General features: G+C 45.5%; 3 protein-coding genes across 3 annotated transcripts; 2 read left to right on the plus strand and 1 right to left on the minus strand.

The window, feature by feature from the left end:
- The first annotated feature begins 6,421 nt into the window (after positions 1–6,421).
- On the plus strand, positions 6,422–9,308 carry ccdc43 (coiled-coil domain containing 43). Its single transcript, XM_034540134.1, has 5 exons — positions 6,422–6,601; positions 7,191–7,284; positions 8,038–8,182; positions 8,322–8,377; positions 8,589–9,308. Exons 1-5 carry the CDS (start codon positions 6,428–6,430, stop codon positions 8,774–8,776), a joined length of 657 nt encoding a protein of 218 aa, XP_034396025.1. The 5' UTR covers positions 6,422–6,427; the 3' UTR covers positions 8,777–9,308.
- Positions 9,309–10,514: 1,206 nt separating this feature from the next.
- Positions 10,515–14,568, minus strand: moto (minamoto). Its single transcript, XM_034539062.1, is given in 8 exon segments — positions 10,515–10,711; positions 10,787–10,964; positions 11,298–11,417; positions 11,628–11,705; positions 11,707–13,174; positions 13,366–13,470; positions 13,701–13,873; positions 14,506–14,568. Coding segments are annotated over 8 exon segments (2,382 nt in total).
- Positions 14,569–16,086: 1,518 nt separating this feature from the next.
- Positions 16,087–18,659, plus strand: fzd2 (frizzled class receptor 2). The gene has a single exon (XM_034540133.1). It carries the CDS (start codon positions 16,242–16,244, stop codon positions 17,865–17,867), a length of 1,626 nt encoding a protein of 541 aa, XP_034396024.1. The 5' UTR covers positions 16,087–16,241; the 3' UTR covers positions 17,868–18,659.
- The last annotated feature ends 4,434 nt before the right edge of the window (positions 18,660–23,093 follow it).

Raw genomic sequence — 23,093 nt, forward strand, 5'->3', positions numbered from 1 at the left:
TGGCACACAAAATATTCTTTGAGCATTAACACATTTGCAAGAAAGTTGATTTTATTAAGCTTTGTTTGTGTTTGGGAGGATTTGACAAACCTGAAAGCTCGGAAAGACTGATCATTGGTTGGTTGATCTATTATGTTTTTGATTAATCAAGGAATTATTAAGTCTGTAGTAAAATAGTAAAGTGACGACAAAGGCCCGTCCCAAGTTATCAACGCTGAAAACTACCAAAAACCCCAAAGGCAGTAAACGTACAATGATAAGTGGAAGCCCTTTCACATGATAAATGCATTTAATGTTAATATAATAACAAAACTGTAAAAGGCATATTTCTTTTTCCTGCCGATCAAACTATTGATTAATCAACATGCCGTTGCTCCTGATGGTGAAGAGCGTGTGTGTTAAGCTCTCTCCCACCGCAAAACAAAGAGATGAAATACAACAAAAAGAAGCCTCTTCCTATTGGCTGTGGGAGCAGAAGAAGAATAGAGGGCCAGAGAGACGGATCATTATACAGACACAGGTGGCTGGAGGCCGCGCCACGCTGTCTGATGTGTGGCTGATTGACGGCTACCAGTAGAGCAGGCTTGCCTCGGCCCATCAGCAGACGCGACACCAGCGCCAGTCTGCGGCACCGGCTAACAATCAGCATGAACAGCTGAGCAGACACCTCGCTGGACTGCTCCCCCCCTCCCTCTCTCTTCCCCTCCCTCCCTCTAACTTTTACTCTCCCCTCTCGTGTCACCACCCTGCCAGAACACTGATGCGAGGATGTGTATTGTTGTCAGCGTGGCAACATGGTGTCACCATAAACTGTCGTGCCCTGTCAATATTTACCCTGATTTGAGTAGCCTTGTTAGGCAGTCATCTGACAGCGACCCATCTGATTGCGGACTCATTCAGATGTGGCCTGGGCGGCGAGAAAATCCATGGGAATCTTGCTTCAGTGCATTTGGGGAAAAAAAACATTGGAATATATTGGAGCTTGCATGTAAACGCCTTTACTGTCAAATTTCACCCTGACACTGTTTTGTTCGGGGGTGGGGGGAGCATTCAGCCAACAACAGCAAAATACCAATCATTCTAAAACGAGGTGACTGATGTGTCACAGTGGATAATAAGATGGCTGTGGGGGTCGTTCCGCCGCCAGTGAGCAGACAACTCAGTCAGCGTTTCATATATTCATTTACACAGACCCTTAAAAAGTAGGCAAATCTACAGTATCCCTTTACGTTCTCTCAGAGAAAGCCCCCGAAAATCCACCCTTTATGCCCCACATCAAGCCAGGTCTTCAATTGAATTCCCCATCTGTGGCCAGCTTGAAATAATGTCCAAGAAATGAGATCCGTGACCCTGAATACAGAGTGTGAAGCAGCACAGGGAGCAGGATGGAGACATGGCCTGATTCTGTGGCTAAGAGACATGCCTTAGGCAGGGAGGGGGGGTAGAGGCTTGGATCCCCTCCCCAAGTGGCATGGCTAAATATTTGCCCTCCTCCACTTGGCTGTCTAGAAGCTTCCCCCCCCCCACCAACCCCCCGTTTTACCCATCAGTCCTCTGCCCTGCTCAGGAGAGGCGAGAGCTGGCACGGTCAGCCAGGCAGGGGGCCAAACCCGCGACAAAAAGTTTCTCCGCGCTGCCAGAGGTCACGGAAGTTCACCAACCTGGAGAGGAGATGGGCTTTGCATTTTTAAAACCTCTCGGCCACCATTTGGGGAGTCGCACGCCCTCCGAGTGAGGGACAGGAGGCTAGGAGGGAAGAAAAACACTGTCAAATGGTCTTTGTGCTTCACGATGATTTGGAGAGAGGAACCCTTTAGAAGTCGGCGAGTGGTCTCTGCGGACTTCCCCGCGATGGTGTTCCATATTCATTACCTTCTTCCACATTCACATGGCCGGGTTTTAATTGCCTTTACGATTCAGACTAAAAAAAAAAGCGAGCTGAGCGAAGTGAAAGCACCGGGCCTCCTGGGGGGGAGGAAGTCCACCACCAGCACACTTAACCTGATAGATGCATTAACTTCCAATAAGAGCCCTCATTATCTATAACCAGATTATTCCCTCTGCTATCGGCTCAAGTTGATTTTTTTTTTTGCCCCTTCTTTTTTTGGGCTCCAGCAAACTGACGGACCAGCATGCATCACTGCTGTGCAGCCACTGAAGTTGAAATCCAAGCATGCCCCGCACAGATCATTGAACAAGTCAAACCAAACATCTTTAATTTAATGGCTCCTTTTAATCCGTCGGAGGTGTTGGACCGGAGTCACAAATCCGGGAACTTCAGACGACGCAAAAGAGAAAACCAACAAGGACCAGCGGCTTGACTTCAAGACTCATATCTTCACTTGTGATTTCACTTCTTAATAGCATTGACTTGACACCATCCCAGTTTGTGGTTGAAGGTAAATGGTCCCGACATGAAACTGCACACTAACCTGCTCGTGGGTTCTGGAAACAGACATTGATGTTGAGTTTTATCACATGTTTTTATGGGGGGCTTTGAGAAGGTAGACGTCTCTACGGCTGATATCTCCAACTAGGCAACTCGCACCAAAACAATCTGGATTGATTTTTTTATATATATATATATATAATGTATTTTTGATTTTGGGGTGAACAGTAGAGAGATTATAAACTACAATAGGCTGTATTGTTTAAGATTAAATGGTTCCCAACCTCACTTACTCAACCTTGTGACCATCAAAATAAAGCCATATATAAGAATATCTCATACTCAGACTCAGATTTCTGGAGAACAAATACTCTTCAGCTTTTAAATGCATTCAGCTAATATTACTTCTGTAGATCGACAGGATTGTAAACATAGTACTTCTACACTGTGGTACTTCTACTTTGATCAAGGACCTGCCACTGAATGCTCCTACAATCATGCTTTAATTTCCATATCTCTGGAGAGCAATAAACAACGGCAACATGAAATCAGCGAGCCATTCACACGGTAAACGCGGTGACGCAATCTTGGCAACCAAGGTTTGATATCCTTAATGTTGTGTTGCAGAATCAATAAGCAATCAGCAATGTTTAATAATGGCAATCTGACACTGATGGATGGACAGAAGGAGTCAAGCATGACTTAAGAGCACAGACTTTACTGTCTTCTCGCTTTCTCGCTCATACCACATAAATATGTTTGTCTGTCAGTGTGTGTGTGTGTGTGCGTGTGTGCGTGTGTGTGTGTGTGCATATGTAGGAGGAGGAGGTGGGGGCAAAAGAAGAGTCAAAGTGTGAAAGCAAGAGTAACGGTGTGTGTACAGTACATTGTTTATGTGAATTCAGGTCTCCCGACAACCACATATACCAACCAAACCATTCAACAGGCTCCCGGTTTAAAAGAACTGCCAGCAGATTTTGATTTTTTTTCTGTCGGAGCCCCCATGTGATGAGGCAGCAAACTGCTCGAGAAGATGAGGAGACATGCCTGTTACACTCACTGTTTTTCTTTGCTCTGCACTGCCCGGTTGTTCTTGGCTCTGGTGGTTATATTCTGTCACATTAACGTTGGGATAGAGGATATGTTGACAGAGAGAGGACATTGCACATTGAGACTGGAGGGCTTTTCTAAGGCTGGTGGCATTGGGACACGAAGACAAGTGGTGTGTGTGTGTGTGTGTGTGTGTGTGTGTGTGTGTGTGTGTGTGTGTGTGTGTGTGTGTGTGTGTGTGTGTGTGTGTTGTGTGTGTGTGTGTGTGTGTGTGTGTGTGTGGAAGGAAAAGGTTGCCTGTGGAGCGGAGCATGTGGATGCCTACCCACTCAGCAGCCTCGCGGCCCTCGTCATTTCGCATCAATCCACAGCCCCTCAATATAAATAGGACAGGCGTCCTAAAGCTATGCAGTGCTAAGAGAGGCGATGGCATTATGCATCGACCCTGGGCCCCTCAGCTTGAAATATGACTATACGCCAGCCTGTTGTAATGGCACTAAAACTTGCACACCACTCTGTTAGTCAGGGAACTATTTTAGCGGTTAATATATGTGTTATTAATGTACTTGTCTTGTACTGCCTATAACAATACAAGGTGAGGGAGTGCCGACGGACAACAGTAAAACTGCACTTTTGTAAACCTATTTAGATTCTTAACTTCTTGAAGAAAAAAAATGTAAGCAACTTCTGACAGCCTCTGTGTTGCACCTTAATTGTGTGATATTCAAGTCAATCAGGACCTCGAAAAGCCCACTAGGGGAAAGAATAAATAATCATTTCTTGACTTTTTTAAAAATTCAATTCACACAGAGATTTAATACACAACATGCAGCATGGTTTACAAAAGTCTGCTTGTCCAATTTGAAACATCTGCAAAACACTTTAAGCCCAAAAGCAAAAGCACCTAGCCAACTTAATGGTCTGATTTCACAATTGTTTGAGGGCGTTTGAGGAAAGTTCATTTGAATTTTGCCTGTAGAAAGTACAAAGTGGGCTAAATGCGTGCGCGTGCGTCTGGGCTGTAAGGAATCGAAGGCGGTGCACTAAAATAGAGCACAGTTCCACGCGGTATAGCTTCCCCGTGGCGTCACAGGAAACTTCACACTTCATTACTGCAAGGCCAGCGACGTGTGAAGAGCGACGTGTAGGAGCACTGGGCAGGGGAGCGTGTGTGTTCGGGGGTAATAACTAAGGGTGTGTGTGTGTGTGTGTGTGTGTGTGAAAGTGCTTTCTGGAAGCAGGATCAAGCCATTCACATGGAAACATTGTTTAATGCATTCAAACAGCTGGGAGGTGTTGTCCCAGTGTCAAATGAAAGAGGACGCACAAACAGCTGGCAGGGCATTTTTCTTGCTCCACGGCTCTGCTTACAACGACGCTTTAATAAACGCCGTCTGATGCACACGCATGGAACAATTTGCAATGAATCACACACTAAATGAGCTCCAAACTACTTTCATGCAATTGAATCCAGGAGTTGATGCCCTGTCTCGAGAAAGGAGTAAACAAATCGGTGTCCTCTACTTCCACCAAGTGTCCAAAAGCAGAATGTCACACTTGTTTTTGCTCTTTTTTTTTTTTTTTTGTTATGCACAGGCAAGGACCCCGGTGATGAAAAAGTTATGATGAATGGTTAAAAAAAAAAAAAGAATTGCAATCATAAGGAATTCATCGTACCTCAACTATTCCTTTCACTCATCGAGTGCCGGTGATGCAGTGCAACGACCTTCTCGGGGATTTAGAATCAGACTAATTCACCTTCAAAGACGTCATCCGCTCACTTGGACGGATGAAGCAAAATCGTTTCACAGCATATCCATAAGTTGTGATGGTTTTGTTCTGCCAAAGGCCGTTTAAGTGCCAGCTGCCTACTGAATTTAAAAAGAATAGCTGATTATTTTTTACATCAGCATTTCAATTAGACTGGCACTGGCATGCCTATAGTGCTCAAATCCTACGAGGGAGTGCACGTGTATACCTTCTCTTAACTGAGGGACAGTCGAGCATTAATTTTCAATCAAGAACTGTGGGATCTGTGGCAGTATCCCAGGGCACTTTCTGTGACTGCCAAGGCTGAGCATTTAGCTGCGATTTGAAATGTTGGCTACTGATATTGAGCCAGAAAGCCCGAGTAGCAGCAGGACAACGCTATCGCTGTCAAATGGACAGTTGAGAAGACCCGTGTTCATAGATATATGGTCCAGAGACGGCCAGCTGTAGTGTAGCGTAGACACAGGGGGCAAAGCAGGTCCTGGATGGGGAACAGGAATGTGAGCCAATAGGAGGATGTGGGTATGGGCATTTGGTGAAGAGACAGTTTGCTCAGACAGCACATATAAATACAAAGTAAAGGCCCAACGGAAGAGAAAATACACAAGCTACCTGTGAAGACATCCCAGAAACATTGGGGAATGGAATTATCAAGTCCATTTTTCTATTTCAAGTATTAGATGTGAGGTGACGTTAGATGGGATGCTGTGGTCAGACAGAGGCATTCAGATGGCGAGCATTACAATTCATCGTCGTGTTGTATTTCACTTTGCCGCGATTTGACTGTGAAAAGAGTTTCAGTTAAATGAAAGAAATGGAAGTCATACTGATTGAATTGATACAGAAATGCCCTTTTTGTTTTTACACGACATCAATGTTTTGAGTGAGTTATGAAAAATTATAGTGTGTTGCATAAATATATAAACTGATGCCATGGTTGAAGAAAATTATGTTTAGAATATAAAGAAGACCAACAGTAAAGATTAGATGACGTAACTAACTTAAATGAGTGACGTAAAGAGATTTTTTGTGTTGGCACTTGACAGCTGCCAGTACGTTGTTAATATATTCAATACATAAACTGCTACGATATTTCAGCATATTAAAAAATGGCAAACCTTGTCGTTTGTAAACATTTTAAAAAAGCGGCACCTACAGTTTTCGACAGGCAATGGGAAAGGACAGCCGTGCGCCGCCGAAAGACCCCAGAGGGCCAAGATGGCTGCGCCCGTGACAGACGCCGGGGAGTTTGAAAGCTGGCTAAATGATCGGCTAGACTCGCTGGAAGTGGACCTCGAGGTGTACGGGGCGTACATTTTAGGGGTCCTGCAAGAAGAGGAGAGTGACGAGGAGAAAGAAGATGCGCTTCAAGGAATTCTATCCGCTTTTCTGGTGAATATTCAAAGCGGCATGTCGCGTAACGCCGCCGAGACTGCGCTCGCGCTCATGTGTTGCTTTCCGTCTCGTCTGCCGGGCGGAACCGAAGTGACAGCGCCGATGTCAGCTGCCGTTTATGGAGCGAGATATCGAGTTTCTTTTGCTGAGGTCCAGACACCAGAGGCGGTGATTTGAACTGTGCTCTCCGGCCATGTGAAATGCTAATCGAGCAACACGTGACAACACCCAAACCTAATGCGTTTCCTTAAGATGTTTTGACAAATTTGGCTCAGAAAAAAAGTGCTATTTTTGGTTAACTATTTGCACACGTGTCGTTATACTGCATACTGTTTGCCAGCGGTTATCAGAGTGTATGTCTAATTGTCATATGCCCTTGTGCAACGTGGCAGCCATGCTGAATGCCGCTTCTGGCTCAACCTCTGGAAGACAACCCAGATGTGGGATCACGGTACCACCACATGAGTCACGTGCTGGTTATGACTGAATTGGCGCATGTTCGTTATTAATAACCTCGTTGGAGAAGTCTGCTGAGTGTATAACATGATCTGTCAGCACTTTACTGTTCTTGGTTTCTTGTGCGCAGGATGAGGAGAGCGTGGAAGATGTCTGCAAACAAATCATCAAGCAGTGGACCGATTGGCGCAACAGATCGGCAGCCAAAAGTGATGCTGGAGATGGTATTGATCCACATTCCCAATCTCATTGAGACAGAAGATTTGTTTAATTTTTTTTACCGTGACCTTGACAAACCTTGCAGAACACCCACATACAGTGCAGTTATAATAATACAGCCATGGATAACTGAGATCAACACAATGTGGCAACAATGCGGGTCCAAACTTGCCCAGACAGCTGTAAAGTAATATATAAGAATTCATATAAATACAAACTTATAAACAAAAGTCACAGATAAAGCCAGGAGGCTTGTCAAGTCATTTAAATCTTGATTAAACAGAGCAAAGACAGCTGGCTACCAAGTCCTGCGTGTAGGGGGGAGGGGGGAGGGGGGGGGATTAGCTCTGAGTTTTAAATCATTTGCTTTGAGTTTGGAGCAGAGTGCACAAAGACATGTTTGTCTTGCAGAGAATAACATTTCCTGAAGAGAAAAAAAAACTAAACAAAAGCTGTTTCTAAGCCTGCCTAAAGTTTTTTTTTTGTGACCTGATGACGTGTTTGTATAAAAAAAAAAAAATAACTTCCACTGAATTTGGTTTGTCATCATTATTACTGGAAAGAGATTGTTTGTTGTGTACATAACCATAAGGATGTGTACACTATCTGCAGTCTCACGCTCAGATGGCTGCCCTCATGGCTCCTTCTGTTCGTGTGCCTTCTTCATATATTGACTGTCAGGAGCAGGTATCGTTAAAAAAAAAAATGTTGCTGTGGTTTATTTACAATTTGTCTGTTCTGCCTTTTCTGTCCTGTAGCTGAGGTCCAGGCTATCGCCAACATGATAGAAAAACAAGCTCAGATTGTAGTGAAACACAAAGAGGTGTCCGAGGAGTCCAAGAAAAGGAAAGAAGGGAAAGAAGCCCTCCTTGCCCAGTACGCCAACATCACAGACGACGAGCAATATCCTTTGTTTTACAAACCCTTTTGTCACACGTGTTCCTTTGACCCGCGCAGAGGGTTTCATTGTCTCTGTCCACGCTTTATGTCGTCTCATCTAGTGAACATGTCCTTCAGACAGTTATTACCTTGACGAAAGCACTGAAGCCGAAGAAGAGGAGACTACGAGTGGAAATAACTTCCCAGCGGGTGAAAAGTGTATCCTTTTTAAAAAGCTGTTTCTATATAATCACATGGAATTCAGTGTCACTGATGGCAATGTGAATGGATAATGCAGTAGTTGCATAACTTGAATGACTTCCCATGACGCACTGCTCCCCTCATTTACACCTCAATAGCAGTGGTATAATGTAGAAATGTTAAATTAGCAGAGTACTTTCAGCGCCGCCTCCTTTACTGAACGTGTCAGCCCTGTTTAAGAACACAAACGTGGAAGAGGTGCTGAGCAGACAAAAGCAAAAGCGGGACCAGGCTCGCGATGACGCTCAAAAGAAGAAGGAAGGGGACAAGATGCAGCGGGAGAAGGACAAACTCACCAAGCAAGACCGCAAAGAGAAGGAGAAGAAGCGCACGCAGAAAGGTGAACGCAAAAGATAAAAACCCAAGGGAAAGGACACTTTTTGTTACTATCAAAGATGAAATTGCCTCTTTTTAGCAAAACCTCATTGGCACATTCAGTACGCGAACATGTCTTCATCAGACCCTCCATGTTGGTCACTCTCTCTATACGTGTAAATAACAATGGACTGCATACAACGTCCAACATTTGTATTTTCTTGGGACACCGATACGAGAGGAACAGAACAAATGTTGTCTTGGAATAAAGCTGCCTGTGTTTTAGAGGCTGACGAGTGTTGCTTTGACACGGTGGCCCATGAAATGATCCAAGTATGCTGTTGAAATTGGATTGCTCTTGGGAGCAGAGGAATGCAACAGTTTCTGCTAGTCTCCTCTGTGCTGCCTTGTCATTTCTGCACAAATTAACTTTGGGTTTTAGATTTGACTGTCTATGCAGAATAAAAACAAAAGGAGAGGTAGCTAAATTATACCTCAAACGTCTACATGTACCACGTTTATAAAGAGGGTCATCATCTTTTGGAATGAACAATAAAAAACGTTTTTCAGCAAATTGGATTGCTTTATTTTAAAATTTTCCTTTGGCAGAACAAATGACAAGAAAAAACATTAAGAACATTAAAATGGGGGCATAAAACAACTCATATTCACAAAGCAATCGGGGAATTAAGTCTACAGACTTGAGAATTGTTGCTTGACACATCTTTTTAATAAATACAAGCTTTAGTCCTAAGCTGACAAACTGTCGCATTAAGCTGACAAACTGTCGCACTGATGAGAATAATATTTGATAAGACTATCTGGAAATGATGGATAATGTGTGATTAATACATTTAAATTTAAAACGCTGAACTCTTAAAAGTTTCAATATATTGTGTTAGTTACTATTTCCTTCTTTTTTTTTTAACCAAATGGCAGATAAAACAAGTGAATACAATTTCCAAAATTAATAGGAACATTTCAGAAAACATTTTATAATTTAGCATGTTCATATTAAACTACTGAGAGAGCTAATCTTCAAAGTCTTAACGGCATACAGATTATTTTTGTAACTTACATTTCACTGATAGGAATATTTAATATATTTCTAATGGAAAATGTGATTAATACATTTAAATTTAAAACACTGAACACTTTCTGAAGTCTGAGTATCTTTGCCACAGTTCAGACTTCACCAAATTGCAGTTAAATACGTATGTTTTCTGATTACAGCATGTTACAATAACGTGGGAAAAACTGAAGCTGTCGAAATTAATTGGAACGTTTTAGAAAACTTTTGAATATTTAGCATGTTTGTTTTAAACTACTGCCCTTATGATTCAATTATTGCTTGGGAATACCCAGAACTAAGGTTCCATTACATTCCAATAAATAAGTAAAATGGAAGAATTTGCTGAAATCTTCCTCATAAATAGTGCCTTTAAATACAACGGTGATGGAGCGCTTTCCTGTTTATTTGAAACGGACACTAATTCGATGAAATTAAATTAAGATGCAGCGGGACACATTACATTTCATGCAATTCCCGTTCAACATAAGTTAGCCAACTGAGGCTCCTGGGTGCCAAGAAGTGCAGCCATCATCAAGCTTCAAATTGCTCATCTCATATTCTGCAGTGATCACTGTGTTGCAGGTAAAATGTCATTCTAGACTTGCAGGGAACATTAGTTTTCTTTATGTCACCCTGTTGCCGATGGGAAATTTATAATCAGGGAGTTCTGGAGTAGTTTCAATCTGAATTAAGCCCTTTAGCTCTTGCTTAAATCATAACTTTAAAAGTGTATCCCTCGAATGGAGAGGAGCCTCTCTCTTTGTGTGTGGCCTCCCTGTTAACATGGTGGTCCGGCCTCTGAGCAGCTTTCGGGAGTGTCATCTGCAGAGCACACCACAGGGCCGTGCGCATCTTCCTCGTAGTAGCAGCGAGGTCCTTCAGCGCGATGACCAACAACAGGGCGTCTAAGAGACAGAAGAAAGTCAGAACCCGCAGCGTTGGAGAGAGGGACGTACGTCGACCGTTGCAATGCGACTTACCTCTGTCCTCAGAGAACGGAGCTCTCTGCCACTGGTGTTTGGACATGCTGGCGATCTCCTCCTTGCGTCTCGCCTGGGTGATGCAAATAGCCATGTGATGCCTGTTCAGCGCCGTGTGGATGTTGACGTGGATGGGAGTGTTGCACAGACACCCCATTCTGTCCAGAAGGCTCGCCACCTGCAACATACCAACATCATCAACACTTGTATTCTTAGGAATGTGCGAAATTCTACGTACAAGGACAATAAAATTCTACGTACAAGGACACAATGGCTTATTAATTAGCCATCACATAAAACATAACTGCAGACATACAACAAGACATTACGGAAGATTAACTGTTTGCCCTTTCGAGGTCTTTGTGGTACTGTGTATGTAAGTATGGTTCATATTCAGGGTCCAGTAGTTTTCTGCAGCTGCAAATACCAAACCTCCAGAACAAAATGAGGCTGCGGTGACAAAGTCCACCTGTAGATGGCAGTGTGAAAGCAATGTATTGACAGATCTTACTCTTGCTTGCTCTTTCATCTGATTGAAGATGAGGTGGTCAACTCTAGTGGGATTTGGTGGAGTTTTGGGCAGGTTTGTGTTGGCCACTGCTGCAGTCCTTTTACCAAGAAATGTCTCGGTCTGAAATATTAATAAAAAACAAATGAGAATAACAACATAACACTTGCACAACAGCAAAATATATGTTTTATATTTTGTCAAATCAAAAGCCCCAATACTTAATAAGGTAACAAACATGTAAATATATGTTGAATTTATATGTTGCATATATGCTAATCATTTGCAGCTCATCTGAACATAAACGGCGCGTGTTCAGATGTATTGTTTGGCAACAAACAACCTGATTCGGAAAGCATACCCTCTTCCTCTCCTCTCCAAGCCCCTCAACTGCTCATAACACTCGTCCAGTGTAGAAGTAGAGCTGGATCGCAGGTCCTCCTTGATTCATCACCATTGAAGTCGTCAGGGCCGAGGCCATGCCATGATAAGTGCTTTCTCCGCTGCAGCTCAACATGTCACTGACATAGGAGTTGAAAACTGCAGACTCGTTGGCTGACATTGTATCGCCCAAGTCCATGCCAGGCACGCAGCCTCCATAGGGCAGTGTGGATCTGGAGCTGAAGTGAGGGGGGTTGATGGGCACGTTGGAGTACCTTCTGGGGTCATTCACAGCATACATGTACGGCATGAGCTGCTGTGTATTCCCTGCACTGACCATGCCGTTTTCTCCATCAAACCTGGGAGACTGCATGCTCCCCAGGTGGTCGGGGTTTGGGTTTTGAGAGAAGGCCTGTTTCTTATCTCCCCCTCTCATGTTAGTGTTGCTGAGGGGTCGTGTGGAGAAGCCTTCTCCGAGAAAGCCGGATATATGCATCCTCTTCTTTTCCCTTTGCACCTGTGGCTTGAGCTTGCTCTGCATCAGGCCATGCTGGATGTGATGCTTTGAATACTGGTTCATGCCCATGTTCATGGGCAGTGAAGTGTTCTCTCTATGCATGGCCATGTTGCTCTGGTATTGCTTTGGGAAGTTTAGAGATGCAGAGAACGACTTGGGTGGCTGGTAGTACTCTGTGTTTTGTGGGCTGAAACCAGGTAGATCTTGAAAAGCATCGCGCCTATACATTGGCCTCCTCACTCCCCCGTTTCTTTCCACCTGCACTGTCCCAAATTCTCCCACCAGCTGTTTCTGGGTCTGCATTGCGGGAACACTTTGTGTTGACATGGCGGGGCTGGTGCTTTTCCATTGTTCAACCAAGCTGTCTTCATGCTGCACGCCCAGGGTCTGCCTTTGGATGCTTGGGTAAGCTCCCCCATAGAAGCCGTCATGCTCACCAGCCATGAACGACTGAAAGCTGCTGACCAGTTGGTTAATGTCTGGCGGCCCGTACCGCTCGTTGCTGATGCTCTGGATGTACTGGTCTTCATAATAAGGATGAAAGCATGGGCTGTTCGTTTCGCTTTGAGCTCTAAAGACATTACTGAGGTCAGGTAAACTATTAGCGGGTTGACTATTCCCTCTGTCTTTCTCAGATGGAATGTTGTTGTATTTGCACTGTGGTGCCTGCGCACCCATATAGGTGTTTTCTCTGCTGGGAATTGATAAACCAGGTGGCAGTTTCTGAGGACGGGCGGTGTAGCTGTCCTGGTCTCCATTAGGCAGCCACTGTTGATTGGTAGAAATGCCATTGGACTGTTGATAAAACTCTTTGATGTCTCTGTCCACTGACTGTCCTTGTGCTTTACTTAAAGTCTCACGGGATACATAGTTAGGAGGAAAGGTTGGATGATGTTGCGTTTTAGCCTCTGATTGCAAATACTGGAGCAGTTCTTCTCTCAATGTCTTTGGAGACCAGACGGTATTACAATTAGGTAGGCTCCTGAAAGAAGTAAAAAGGACTTCCTTTAATGTCAGATTTTTTAAAACGACGACAGCATATATGAAATATATATATATATATATATATTTAAGATATTTATTTTTGTCTGCACACCAGCCATAAATCATACAATAAACTTATATACTGTATAAGTGTGAAATACAATGTGAAAACCTAACACCATGACATACCCTTCACTGTAGTAGCTGTCCTGTGAATCTGCTTCATCCAAAATATTTGACACTAGACCCTGTAGATCAGTCTCCCCTTCACAGTCAGTACTGTCAGTGGGTTTCCTGCAAAGACAACAAATAAAGTCCCTAGGATTTCTTAGAGGGCTAGCATTTAACAGCATGGCTGAGTATGTGTTTTTCTTCCATAATAACAGTGAACTACCTCTGAATAACAGAATACAATTCCAAACCTATTTCGTTGAGGAGTAATAAAGGCACGATTGCTTAACACTACGAAGGGATAGTGCAGAGATGAAAAATCAGTTAAACTGAACATAGTTCAAACAGAGTACCTGATTTTATTGTTGTTCTGGGCACAATTGATAAGGCCATAGGGATCATCGTAAGCATTGTGAGACCAGGGCACGTAGGATGCTGTGTTCTGCTCCTGTAGTGGGATACTGGGGATGGCAACGAAGGGCAATGGCACGCTGCCATTGTTTCCACTACCTATATTTACACTGGCCTGCAAGACAGAGAAGCAATGGTTAATCAATCTAAAGCTCACATGAACAAATAAATAAAAAATGCGTGACTACTGTATTTCTCTTTCTCACACAAAGCAGATTGAGGAAATGTAAAATGACTAATTGGCAGTGCTACAAAATCTTTAAAACTATTAATAATATTGGTGAGACTCAATAAACAAACAAAAAACGACACATTTGAAACTGAAATGAGGAAAGCAATCAATTCAATTGTGAGGATTTGCTGCACTTTCGATTTATAGCATTATTAAATAAATGTTTGGTTTGGACTGTTGGTCTGACAAACAACAAGCAACTTTCAAGATATCACTCTGGGAGTTTGGAAATGTTCACTACTTTCTGCCATGCAATTAATCTAGAAAATAATCCACAATGAAGATGAATGTTCGTTCAAGCTTCATTCAGAGACACTAATAATCATAAACAATGTAAGACACCTTACAATGTATGAATATGTTAGCTGATTCCACCATCAATTGGTTATAACACATGTCTATTGCAAATACACCATGACAAAAAAAAACCCACTTAATAATAAATAATATCTTACCACAGCTATGACCTTAACATAAAATCTTACCACAGCTATGACACTAAAAGGATACCTTACCTGGTGTTGGTATGTCGGAGAGAGGGAACTCGCAAATGTGCTCTGATGTCCGTCAAACGCCATCTTGAACTCCCTTGAACTTGGACTGATTCTTTACTCCATTAACGTTACTGGTTTTGGCAACAAAAAAACACAAGGAACTCACCGTTAAAATGCGACACCCCCCACACGGGACAAAAGTTTGGGATAACGCAGAAAGTTTTAGCTAACCGCTATCTCCGAGAAATAAATCCCCTTCGCCATTAACGGAACGGTTACCCCAATAGCTACCATCGGTGGGTTAAGCTAGCAGGCCGTTGAGCTCAACTCGGGAGTAAAACTTTCCAAAAACTTCTCGTCAAACTTGGTCAACTTGGTCTCAATCAACCAAAGTTAGCTGAGTAAAATACGGGATCGACCTACGCGAGTATGCAGAGTAACGTCCACTTCGGGAGTCTTCTTCACAGTCCGTACATTATCCTCCAGCGCTCTCGTGCGTCCCTCAGCTCGACCCTCGCGACCCTCGCCCACATTGGCTGAGCCCGGACGATTCTATTGTTTCGCCCAATTAACGTCAAGTAGGAGATCCAGGCGCATAGCAACAGACAGCGTCACTCTGTCTGTTGCCCCCATAGGCTGGCGTGGAGTAGCGGTATGGCACAGGTGGTCTCGTGCGTATAGATACAGACCTACAAACTCGCAAAGCACACGCACGCACACGCGCGCACACACACACACATACTATATAGTTGTTATTAGACTTTTTCTTTTGCCTAAAATAAATTTGATTTTGTTTTTAGTTGCACGGTTTGCAGTATGTTACGTATCATTCCTCCGTTCACTTCAGTTGTGTATAGCTGTTTCGCTTCAGTTTAACTGAAGAAGGTTCAGATCAATTTAAATGTATTTTTACTAAACACATTTTCACAAAGTAATAGCACCACATTACCACATAAATGCGAGTGGCTGATTGGTTACTGGATTGTCACATTTTAAATGCAATAACGTAACGTCACATGACATGGACATTGGAGTACACTAGGTGGGGAAGTCTACCCTCTATATGTGGGTTGTCGAGTCGGACCCATAGACAGTGGGTGATTGGGCCACGCAATCCAGCTGTGGAGCAAAGTTTGACAACGTTACCGACAATATGAGCGACATTACCTTCAAAATAAAATAAAGGCGTAAAGTGTTAACGCATACAACGTCTAATTGCCTTTAAAACATGTCATAATATCGAAGCAATCTACTAATGAATATCATTATGATGTTTTAAATAACATGTCCTGTAATACGAGGACAAGGAATAATATTAATTATTATTATAATTGTAATAGTATTATTATTATTATTATTAAGTAGTAGTAGTATACATAAGTGTATCTTAATTAAGTTATAAATACATATTAGTAATTATTTTATATGAAATATTAGCTATGCTAGTATCTTGTCATCCAAGTCTACAAACGCGTCCAATTCACCGTGTAGGACCTTAATTTGAAAGTTTTTACCGGAAGTGTTGTTTCTTATTGTCGGTGCCTTGATGGTATTGAGGGACTCCGGAGTTGTAGAAAAGAAAAAAGTCAGCCAGCAGTTCTCTGCGGAGACCAGGGAGCAGCGTAGGTCTTCACCTCCGGGTTTTCACTTTAGAAAGTTACTCTCTCTTAAGAAGTGCTTGCAGAACTGATGATAACTCAGAGCAAGTTCACAGCGAAGTTTTATCGGGCTGAAGTTGCCGTTTTAAACTTGGGAAGATGATTTCTTGCAAGACCTGGTCCGCTGCACTCCTGCTGCCTCTGCTGATATCAGCCCAGTATCACGGGGACAACGGAATCGTCGTCCCGGAGCATGGATTTTGTCAGCCCATTTCCATACCTCTATGCACGGACATAGCCTACAACCAGACCATCATGCCGAACCTAGTGGGCCATTACAACCAGGAGGACGCAGGGCTCGAGGTGCACCAGTTCTACCCGCTCGTGAAGGTACAGTGCTCTCCGGAGCTGAAATTCTTCCTGTGCTCCATGTACGCGCCTGTGTGCACGGTCCTGGAGAAGGCCATCCCTCCCTGCAGGTCCATCTGCGAGAGGGCCAAGCAGGGCTGCGAGGCCCTCATGAATAAATTCGGCTTCCAGTGGCCGGACCGCCTGCGCTGCGAGAACTTCCCGGTGCTGGGAGACGGACAGATCTGTGTGGGACAAAACGACTCCTCCGCCGCCACCGTCCCACCCATCATCCTGGTCCCGGGCACCGACGTCCCCACACACGACAGGGTTTTCCGTTGCCCGCCCGTCCTCAAAGTGCCCCCATACTTGAACTACAAGTTTTTAGAGGTGAAAGACTGCGCAGCTCCCTGTGATCCGTCGAGGAGCGGCGGGTACATGTTTTTCAGTGACAAAGAGATCCGTTTCTCTCGCATATGGATCCTGGTCTGGTCTGTGCTTTGCTGCGCCTCCACGTTATTCACGGTGACCACCTATTTGGTGGACATGCAGCGCTTCAGATACCCCGAGCGACCCATCATCTTCCTGTCCGGCTGCTACACCATGGTCTCCGTGGCCTACATAGCCGGCTACTTCCTGGGAGACAAAGTGGTGTGCAATGACAGCTTCAGCCCGGAGCGCTACAAAACCATCGTCCAAGGCACCAAGAAGGAAGGCTGCACCATCCTCTTCATGATGCTCTACTTCTTCAGCATGGCCAGCTCCATCTGGTGGGTCATCCTGTCTCTCACCTGGTTCCTGGCGGCGGGTATGAAGTGGGGCCACGAGGCCATTGAGGCGCACTCTCAGTACTTTCACCTGGCAGCCTGGGCGGTGCCAGCCGTCAAGACCATCAGCATCCTGGCCATCGGGCAGATCGAGGGCGACGTGCTCAGCGGCGTCTGCTTCGTCAGCCTGAGCAGCCTGGTCCCTCTACGGGGCTTCGTGCTGGCCCCCCTCTTCATCTATCTCTTCATCGGTACCTCCTTCCTGCTGGCCGGCTTTGTGTCGCTGTTCCGAATCCGCACCATCATGAAGCACGATGGCACCAAGACCGAGAAGCTGGAGCGGCTGATGGTGCGGATCGGGGTGTTCAGCGTGCTCTACACCGTCCCCGCCACCATCGTCATCGCCTGCGTCTTCTACGAGCAGGCCTTCCGCCCCCACTGGGAGCGCAGCTGGGTCAGCCACAACTGCAGGAGCCTGGCCATCCCCTGCCCTCTGCAGACCGGGCCCCGCATGACTCCCGACTTCACCGTCTACATGATCAAGTACCTCATGACACTGATAGTGGGCATCACCTCCGGGTTCTGGATCTGGTCTGGAAAGACTCTCCACTCTTGGCATAAGTTTTACACGAGGCTGACGAATGGCAAACAAGGCGAGACCACAGTGTAGAAGATGGGGAATATGACCAAATGTTGACTGGGGGGGGGGGGGGGGGTGATGTGTGTATGAATGTGTACCTGTTTGTCATGTGATAGGTAAGCAGCACCATAGAGGCATTTGTATTCGCTTCATAGCCACACATACTTGCCAAACGGAGGGTCAGGGTTTGACAAAAGGGCAAGCTGGATAAACAAGGACTGAGCCGGACTGTCTGAACAAATAACAAGCATGGCTATGGATGCCATGTGCTGAAATGCTCTCCCCCCACCCCCTCTTAAAGCCAACATAAGCTCACGTTGAGTGACGATCCAGCAGCCAAGGAGCACAGAGAATGAGCGGCGGTTTGTTCTCTCTGTAAACCTTTCAAATGTAATTAAATGAAATTGTAAATAGTATTTGTAAAAACATGAAATTATATATTTGTATTTATAGAAAGTAAACCCCTTTCCTTGTCTGCCAGTGTACCTAACTTTACTTGTGCACTGTAAGAATGACACATACTGTAGATTTAGCTGATTAATCGCTGTTTTTGAATTACGTTGTTTTTGTATGGATTAAAAGACCATTTCAGTCTGTTGGACTACCTCCAAGAAGTTTTTTTGTTTTATCTCATGGGCTGTAAGTCCTCTTTTTAACCCAAAGAAAACATGTGCTGAGACTCAGCAGAATGTGCAGATATAATCAAATATAAATCAAATGCTGGATTTTAATTCCCTTGTTCAAAGAGGAACACATGTGTTTTTCTTTACTTCTTCCCTTCCTTATGTTGAGTTTCCTTTAATGATTAAATCATTTTGTGTTACTGTAAAGACCAACCGTTCTGTTTTCTCAGGGTGGGGTGGGGGGGGGGGGGGGTGAAGGTGTCACAGGGGTGTCACAGGGTGTCACAGGGTGTCACACCTGAACATCTGTTGCCTCAAACTGGCAGTAAAAGAAAGCATTGTCAATGTTAGTGGAATTATCTTCTGACACAAGACCCTCCACCAAATACAAGGAGTGGGCTTCATACCGAGACAATTGGACACTCCTCTCCTGTTATATCCCAACATATTCTGAGATACTTCACATCCAAGTGTTTATGCGACTGAGAAACTGGTGCCAACCTGTAAGAATACTTTTTCTCACACATGTACAGCAACATCGCCTTCGGGTGCCAAACAAAACAAGAAGCCTTTATTAGCCCGTTGTTGGAGGGGGCTCGCTTAAATCTCCAGGATTTGTCTGTGCGGTTGCATAATTGTGAGAAGGAAAAACGTCCTTGGCCTCTCTGCGTCTGGTGGAGGGAAAACTTGGGTGTTCAGATTTGCCGTCGTGCTATTTACCACTTAGTGCAGCGGTGCCAAGTTGGAGTCCCCCCCCCCCACCCCCCGAGCCACACATGGCTGAAATTGAACCGTCTTCTCGAATGATGTCATGAAGTTAAATGGGTGTGTTTGGGGAAAATTGATCCCCCTCGACTCAGAGCGAAGGCTTTGGGGCCGGAGGCAGGCGTTGGAGAATTGCACACACAGTACAGTACTGTGTGTGCGCGTGCGCGTGTTCCTATTGTTACTGCAACCGCTTTACAGGGATGCACAATCACTACATCAGGCTGCATCTCTCTGGGTTACAGTCACACTGTCAATGGAGCTCATGACCTGTCGGACAAGTCGATGTTCGTCTGTCTTGTATCTCCCTTTGGGGTTAGATAAAGAAACGTAATAAAAGACAGGTAAGAGGTGGAAGCTGATACTCCGAGGGCTCGGGGGAGGGGGGGGGGGGGAACGACACATAAATCTTCCCTCTTACACCCCGCCCCTCTCTCTCTGCTCAGATGATTGGGGGGAATGCGAGTGAGTCAGTGGAGCGGTGCCGGGCCTTTGCCTAGTGACAGACAGTCTCCTGTGAGCTGCTCACTTCAAAGCGCCGCTGAAACCCGACTAGCTCCTTGTAAACAGTGCCGCCTGGCCCGAAGGCCCACTTCCTGCGCTTAACTCAACTTAATGGCTGGCTTGTTTGGCTTTGCACCGAAGCAGAGAGACGAGTGAAGAGCGAGAGGATGAAGCGGCGTGGGGTGGGGTGCCGGTGGTAGAGAGAGAGAGAGAGGGAGCTGGTTTTTAGGGGGTTGTTTTGTGTGTGGTTGATGGGGGACGGGGATACGGGGCGGGGCGGGGGGGGGGGGGGGGGGGGGGGGGGGGGGGGGGGGGGGGGGGGGGGGGGGGGTTGGAGAGCGTGATGGAAAACTTGGTTTTATTTGGTTGCTTTTGTCTTTCTCCAGGGGTAAACAACAAAGAAAGAAAAGGGAAGGAAATGAGGAGACGTGTGTGTGATTTTGTGAATATTTCAGTTGAAAAGTTGCACGCAGACCGAACTAAATGGAGTCAGATGCTCTCCGTTCAACTCTTTGCCAGGAAAATAAAACACCCAAAAAAAACCTTTTCACAAAGTAATCAGAAAACCTTGAGGTGTTTTTTTTTTTTTTCACAGACTTTACCTGGTGGCCTCTTATACATACGCAGAGATGAATAACACCTCCTGTGTGAAACTGCTCCCATTAACCGTGCACGAGGTCGCGCCTGTCCAGAGTAAACCCTTTCCTCTTTAATGTCGGTGCCCCCAGCTTTTCAGTGGCAGCCGTCTCCCCCCCTCCCCCCCCCCCCCCGCCTGTTGATCTCAGATCTTAAATCTCAGCATGCAGCCGTTTCCTGCTTGCTCGAAGGCAAGAAGGGACAAGCCGAGGATTTGGGGTAAGACAGGAAGAATGCTCCTGGAGTTGATATTATGATGTCGCTCCGATGGGGAGAAGAAGGCCTCGGCATGTCGGAGAAAAGGATCATGTTGTTAGTCACAAGCGCCAGTGGAGCTATTGATTAAGTGTGTGCATGTACCATGAACTTTTTAAAAAATTTTTAACTGTATAAGAATTACAGCAGGGCCGATAAAGGGGCTTGAAAAAAGGACAAAGGAAATCAGGAATGAGGAAAAGAGGGAAAAAAGAAATAAACTCGCCAGACATGAAGTAAGTCTGTTTCTAATCAAATCTTGGCACAAGCTCAAGCACTCTTGCTCTGAAGGCTAACACTGGATTAGTTGCAGTCATACATTATCCTAACCATAGGAGAGCAGCTGAGATTTTCCAGAGCACGTATACTATATCTATCTGTCTCGCTCTCCCTCGAAATCTCAACAGGAAGTACAATATGTTCTTTCTCTGCCTATCATTGCTCACCGTGAGTGGGATCGAGCGTTAAAAGTTGGCAGGAGGCCGCAGATTTAAATATGCATTTTCAGTTTCTGACTTTGATTCAGGGCCTCGAGCCATAGACGCTGGGCCCTCACAGCCACCCCGGCGAGGTGTCCTGCTCCTCCCTCCACTAAAATCACTTTTCTTAATTTTCAGCCTCTTTACTCTTGTTGAAGTCAGAGCCATATTTTTCCGCCGAAAAATGTTCACGATAAAACACTCAAATCTAAAGGATTTCATTTGTTCTAATATCAATGTGGTGTCTTGTCCTCCTGGTCTCTTTAAGGGCTGCATCGTGCCTTTACAAGATGTCCAGCTGCTCTTAAATCACTAAACGCAGCCTTTCGTACCTCATTGCAGAAATAATCAGGCCAACATGTGGGCCTTGCAGCTAAGAGCAAATATAGTAGGACTTGTGGAAAGGAGTTCAGCCCACCGAGCTTCCCAACACCACGTTCTCGGTGGCTCATTTTCATGCCTCGTGCACACCATGTGTCTGGGATTTTATTGCTCACAAGTGCACGGACCGCTCAGTTGTTGCTTTGACAAGTAAACAAACAGCGGTGGGGGCTTCACTTGCTCCCTGTCCTTCAGGGCGAGGGGGCACAGTATCAGGGCTAGCCGGCGAGAGGAGTGGCCCCCGGAGCCTCTCCAGCTGCTGAGCGGAGAGGCGCCGACAGCTGCGTGACAGATATTTTGGGAGCCTGCAGCACGCCTGGGATAATAATGGGCTTGATTGGGAGGAGCGTGCACGGAGAGGAGGGAATGGTTAGTGTGCATGCAGACACCGCAGCGTGTACACAACCGGGCCACTCTCGTAAAACTTTTCGGGGTTGATGGCGAAAGGAGCAAATGACAACCCGGGGAGGGATGAGGTGTCTGAAGGGTTCTAAAGCTCCTGGTGTCATGCCCATTGTTTCAGAACTTTTTCATTTCCTTTTGGCAAAGCCTGAGAGCTGAGGAGGCATCGAAACTAGACAAGCTTTTACCTGTTTGAAATAATATGACCAGGGTATGTTATCCGACACGAGAGCTTGGGATAACAATGTCTGTGGTTCTCAGGCACGAAGCTACAGAGATGGATCACCTTTCAGAGTATGAATGCTTTGATGCCCCACAGCATTCTGTTTAATGTGTCATGTCTTGTAACGCATCCAGAGTAAGATGTCGACTACCGGGTATGACATATTATGTCACGGTTTGACTTTTATGCATCGACCATATCAGCAGATACGATGGCACCTTTATTGACTTTTGTTTTGAAACTCTTGCACAGTTGTATAACGCTTCAAAATATAATTCAGCATTTTCCTGATCCAAACCATCAGTTGGTGGAAGCGGGAGATGATTATTTCTTGAAAAACAATCGTCCAAAGGGGGTTTGTGCCGGTGCAGCGGGTGGGCTGAAAACAGAGTGAAGCAAAGCCTCCCAATTCAACAGCTGTGCAAGTAAACGCAGAGCTTTTAATCGATGAGTCAATCAGTCCCCTGCAGAAACATCACAAGGCAGCACAAAGATTCTTTGATGTGACGCTGCAGCCCTCTCAACACCTGTATCTCCAGGTGAACGAGGCGTGCGGAACAGGACGCCGTATGCAGCTCATAATCCAGTCTGCGGCTCTCGTGACTCTCCCGTGGGGGCCCCAGCGAGGCCTCGGGCTTCGACGATGACTTATTGAGTCGGCTCCTCTCTGGCGAGAGCACACCCCCCCCCCCCCCCCCCCCCCCGCCCCCCCCGCCCTCCTCCTCATCCCCCCTACCCTGTTTTAATGGAGGCGCTCTTAACAGCACTTTCTGAGGAATTTACAGCCCCACTCCCGTCCAGGAGAGGGAGGGAGGCACACTGTGGCCTTGTCCCAACAGAGCCAGCAGTGGAAACGCACAGCCTCAGGCAAGGTGGCAGCAAAGCTCCTGTGTGTATATGTGTGTGTGTGTGTGTGTGTGTGTGTGTGTGTGTGTGTGTGTGTGTGTGTGAGTGTGTGCCCGTCTGCGTCTCCGTATGGGCTCCAGTG

This window comes from Cyclopterus lumpus, chromosome 8 (assembly GCF_009769545.1).
Source record: "Cyclopterus lumpus isolate fCycLum1 chromosome 8, fCycLum1.pri, whole genome shotgun sequence".
NCBI classification, from domain to species: Eukaryota; Metazoa; Chordata; class Actinopteri; order Perciformes; family Cyclopteridae; genus Cyclopterus; species Cyclopterus lumpus.

What these genes read in the sequence shown, in the direction of transcription:
- ccdc43 (XM_034540134.1), top strand. Translation starts at nt 6,428, where the DNA reads ATGGCTGCGCCCGTGACAGACGCCGGGGAGTTTGAAAGCTGGCTAAAT. An exon ending in GAATTCTATCCGCTTTTCTG is followed by an intron (nt 6,602 to 7,190) that starts GTGAATATTCAA and finishes TCTTGTGCGCAG; the next exon opens with GATGAGGAGAGCGTGGAAGA. An exon ending in CTTCCCAGCGGGTGAAAAGT is followed by an intron (nt 8,378 to 8,588) that starts GTATCCTTTTTA and finishes TGAACGTGTCAG; the next exon opens with CCCTGTTTAAGAACACAAAC.
- fzd2 (XM_034540133.1), top strand. Translation starts at nt 16,242, where the DNA reads ATGATTTCTTGCAAGACCTGGTCCGCTGCACTCCTGCTGCCTCTGCTG.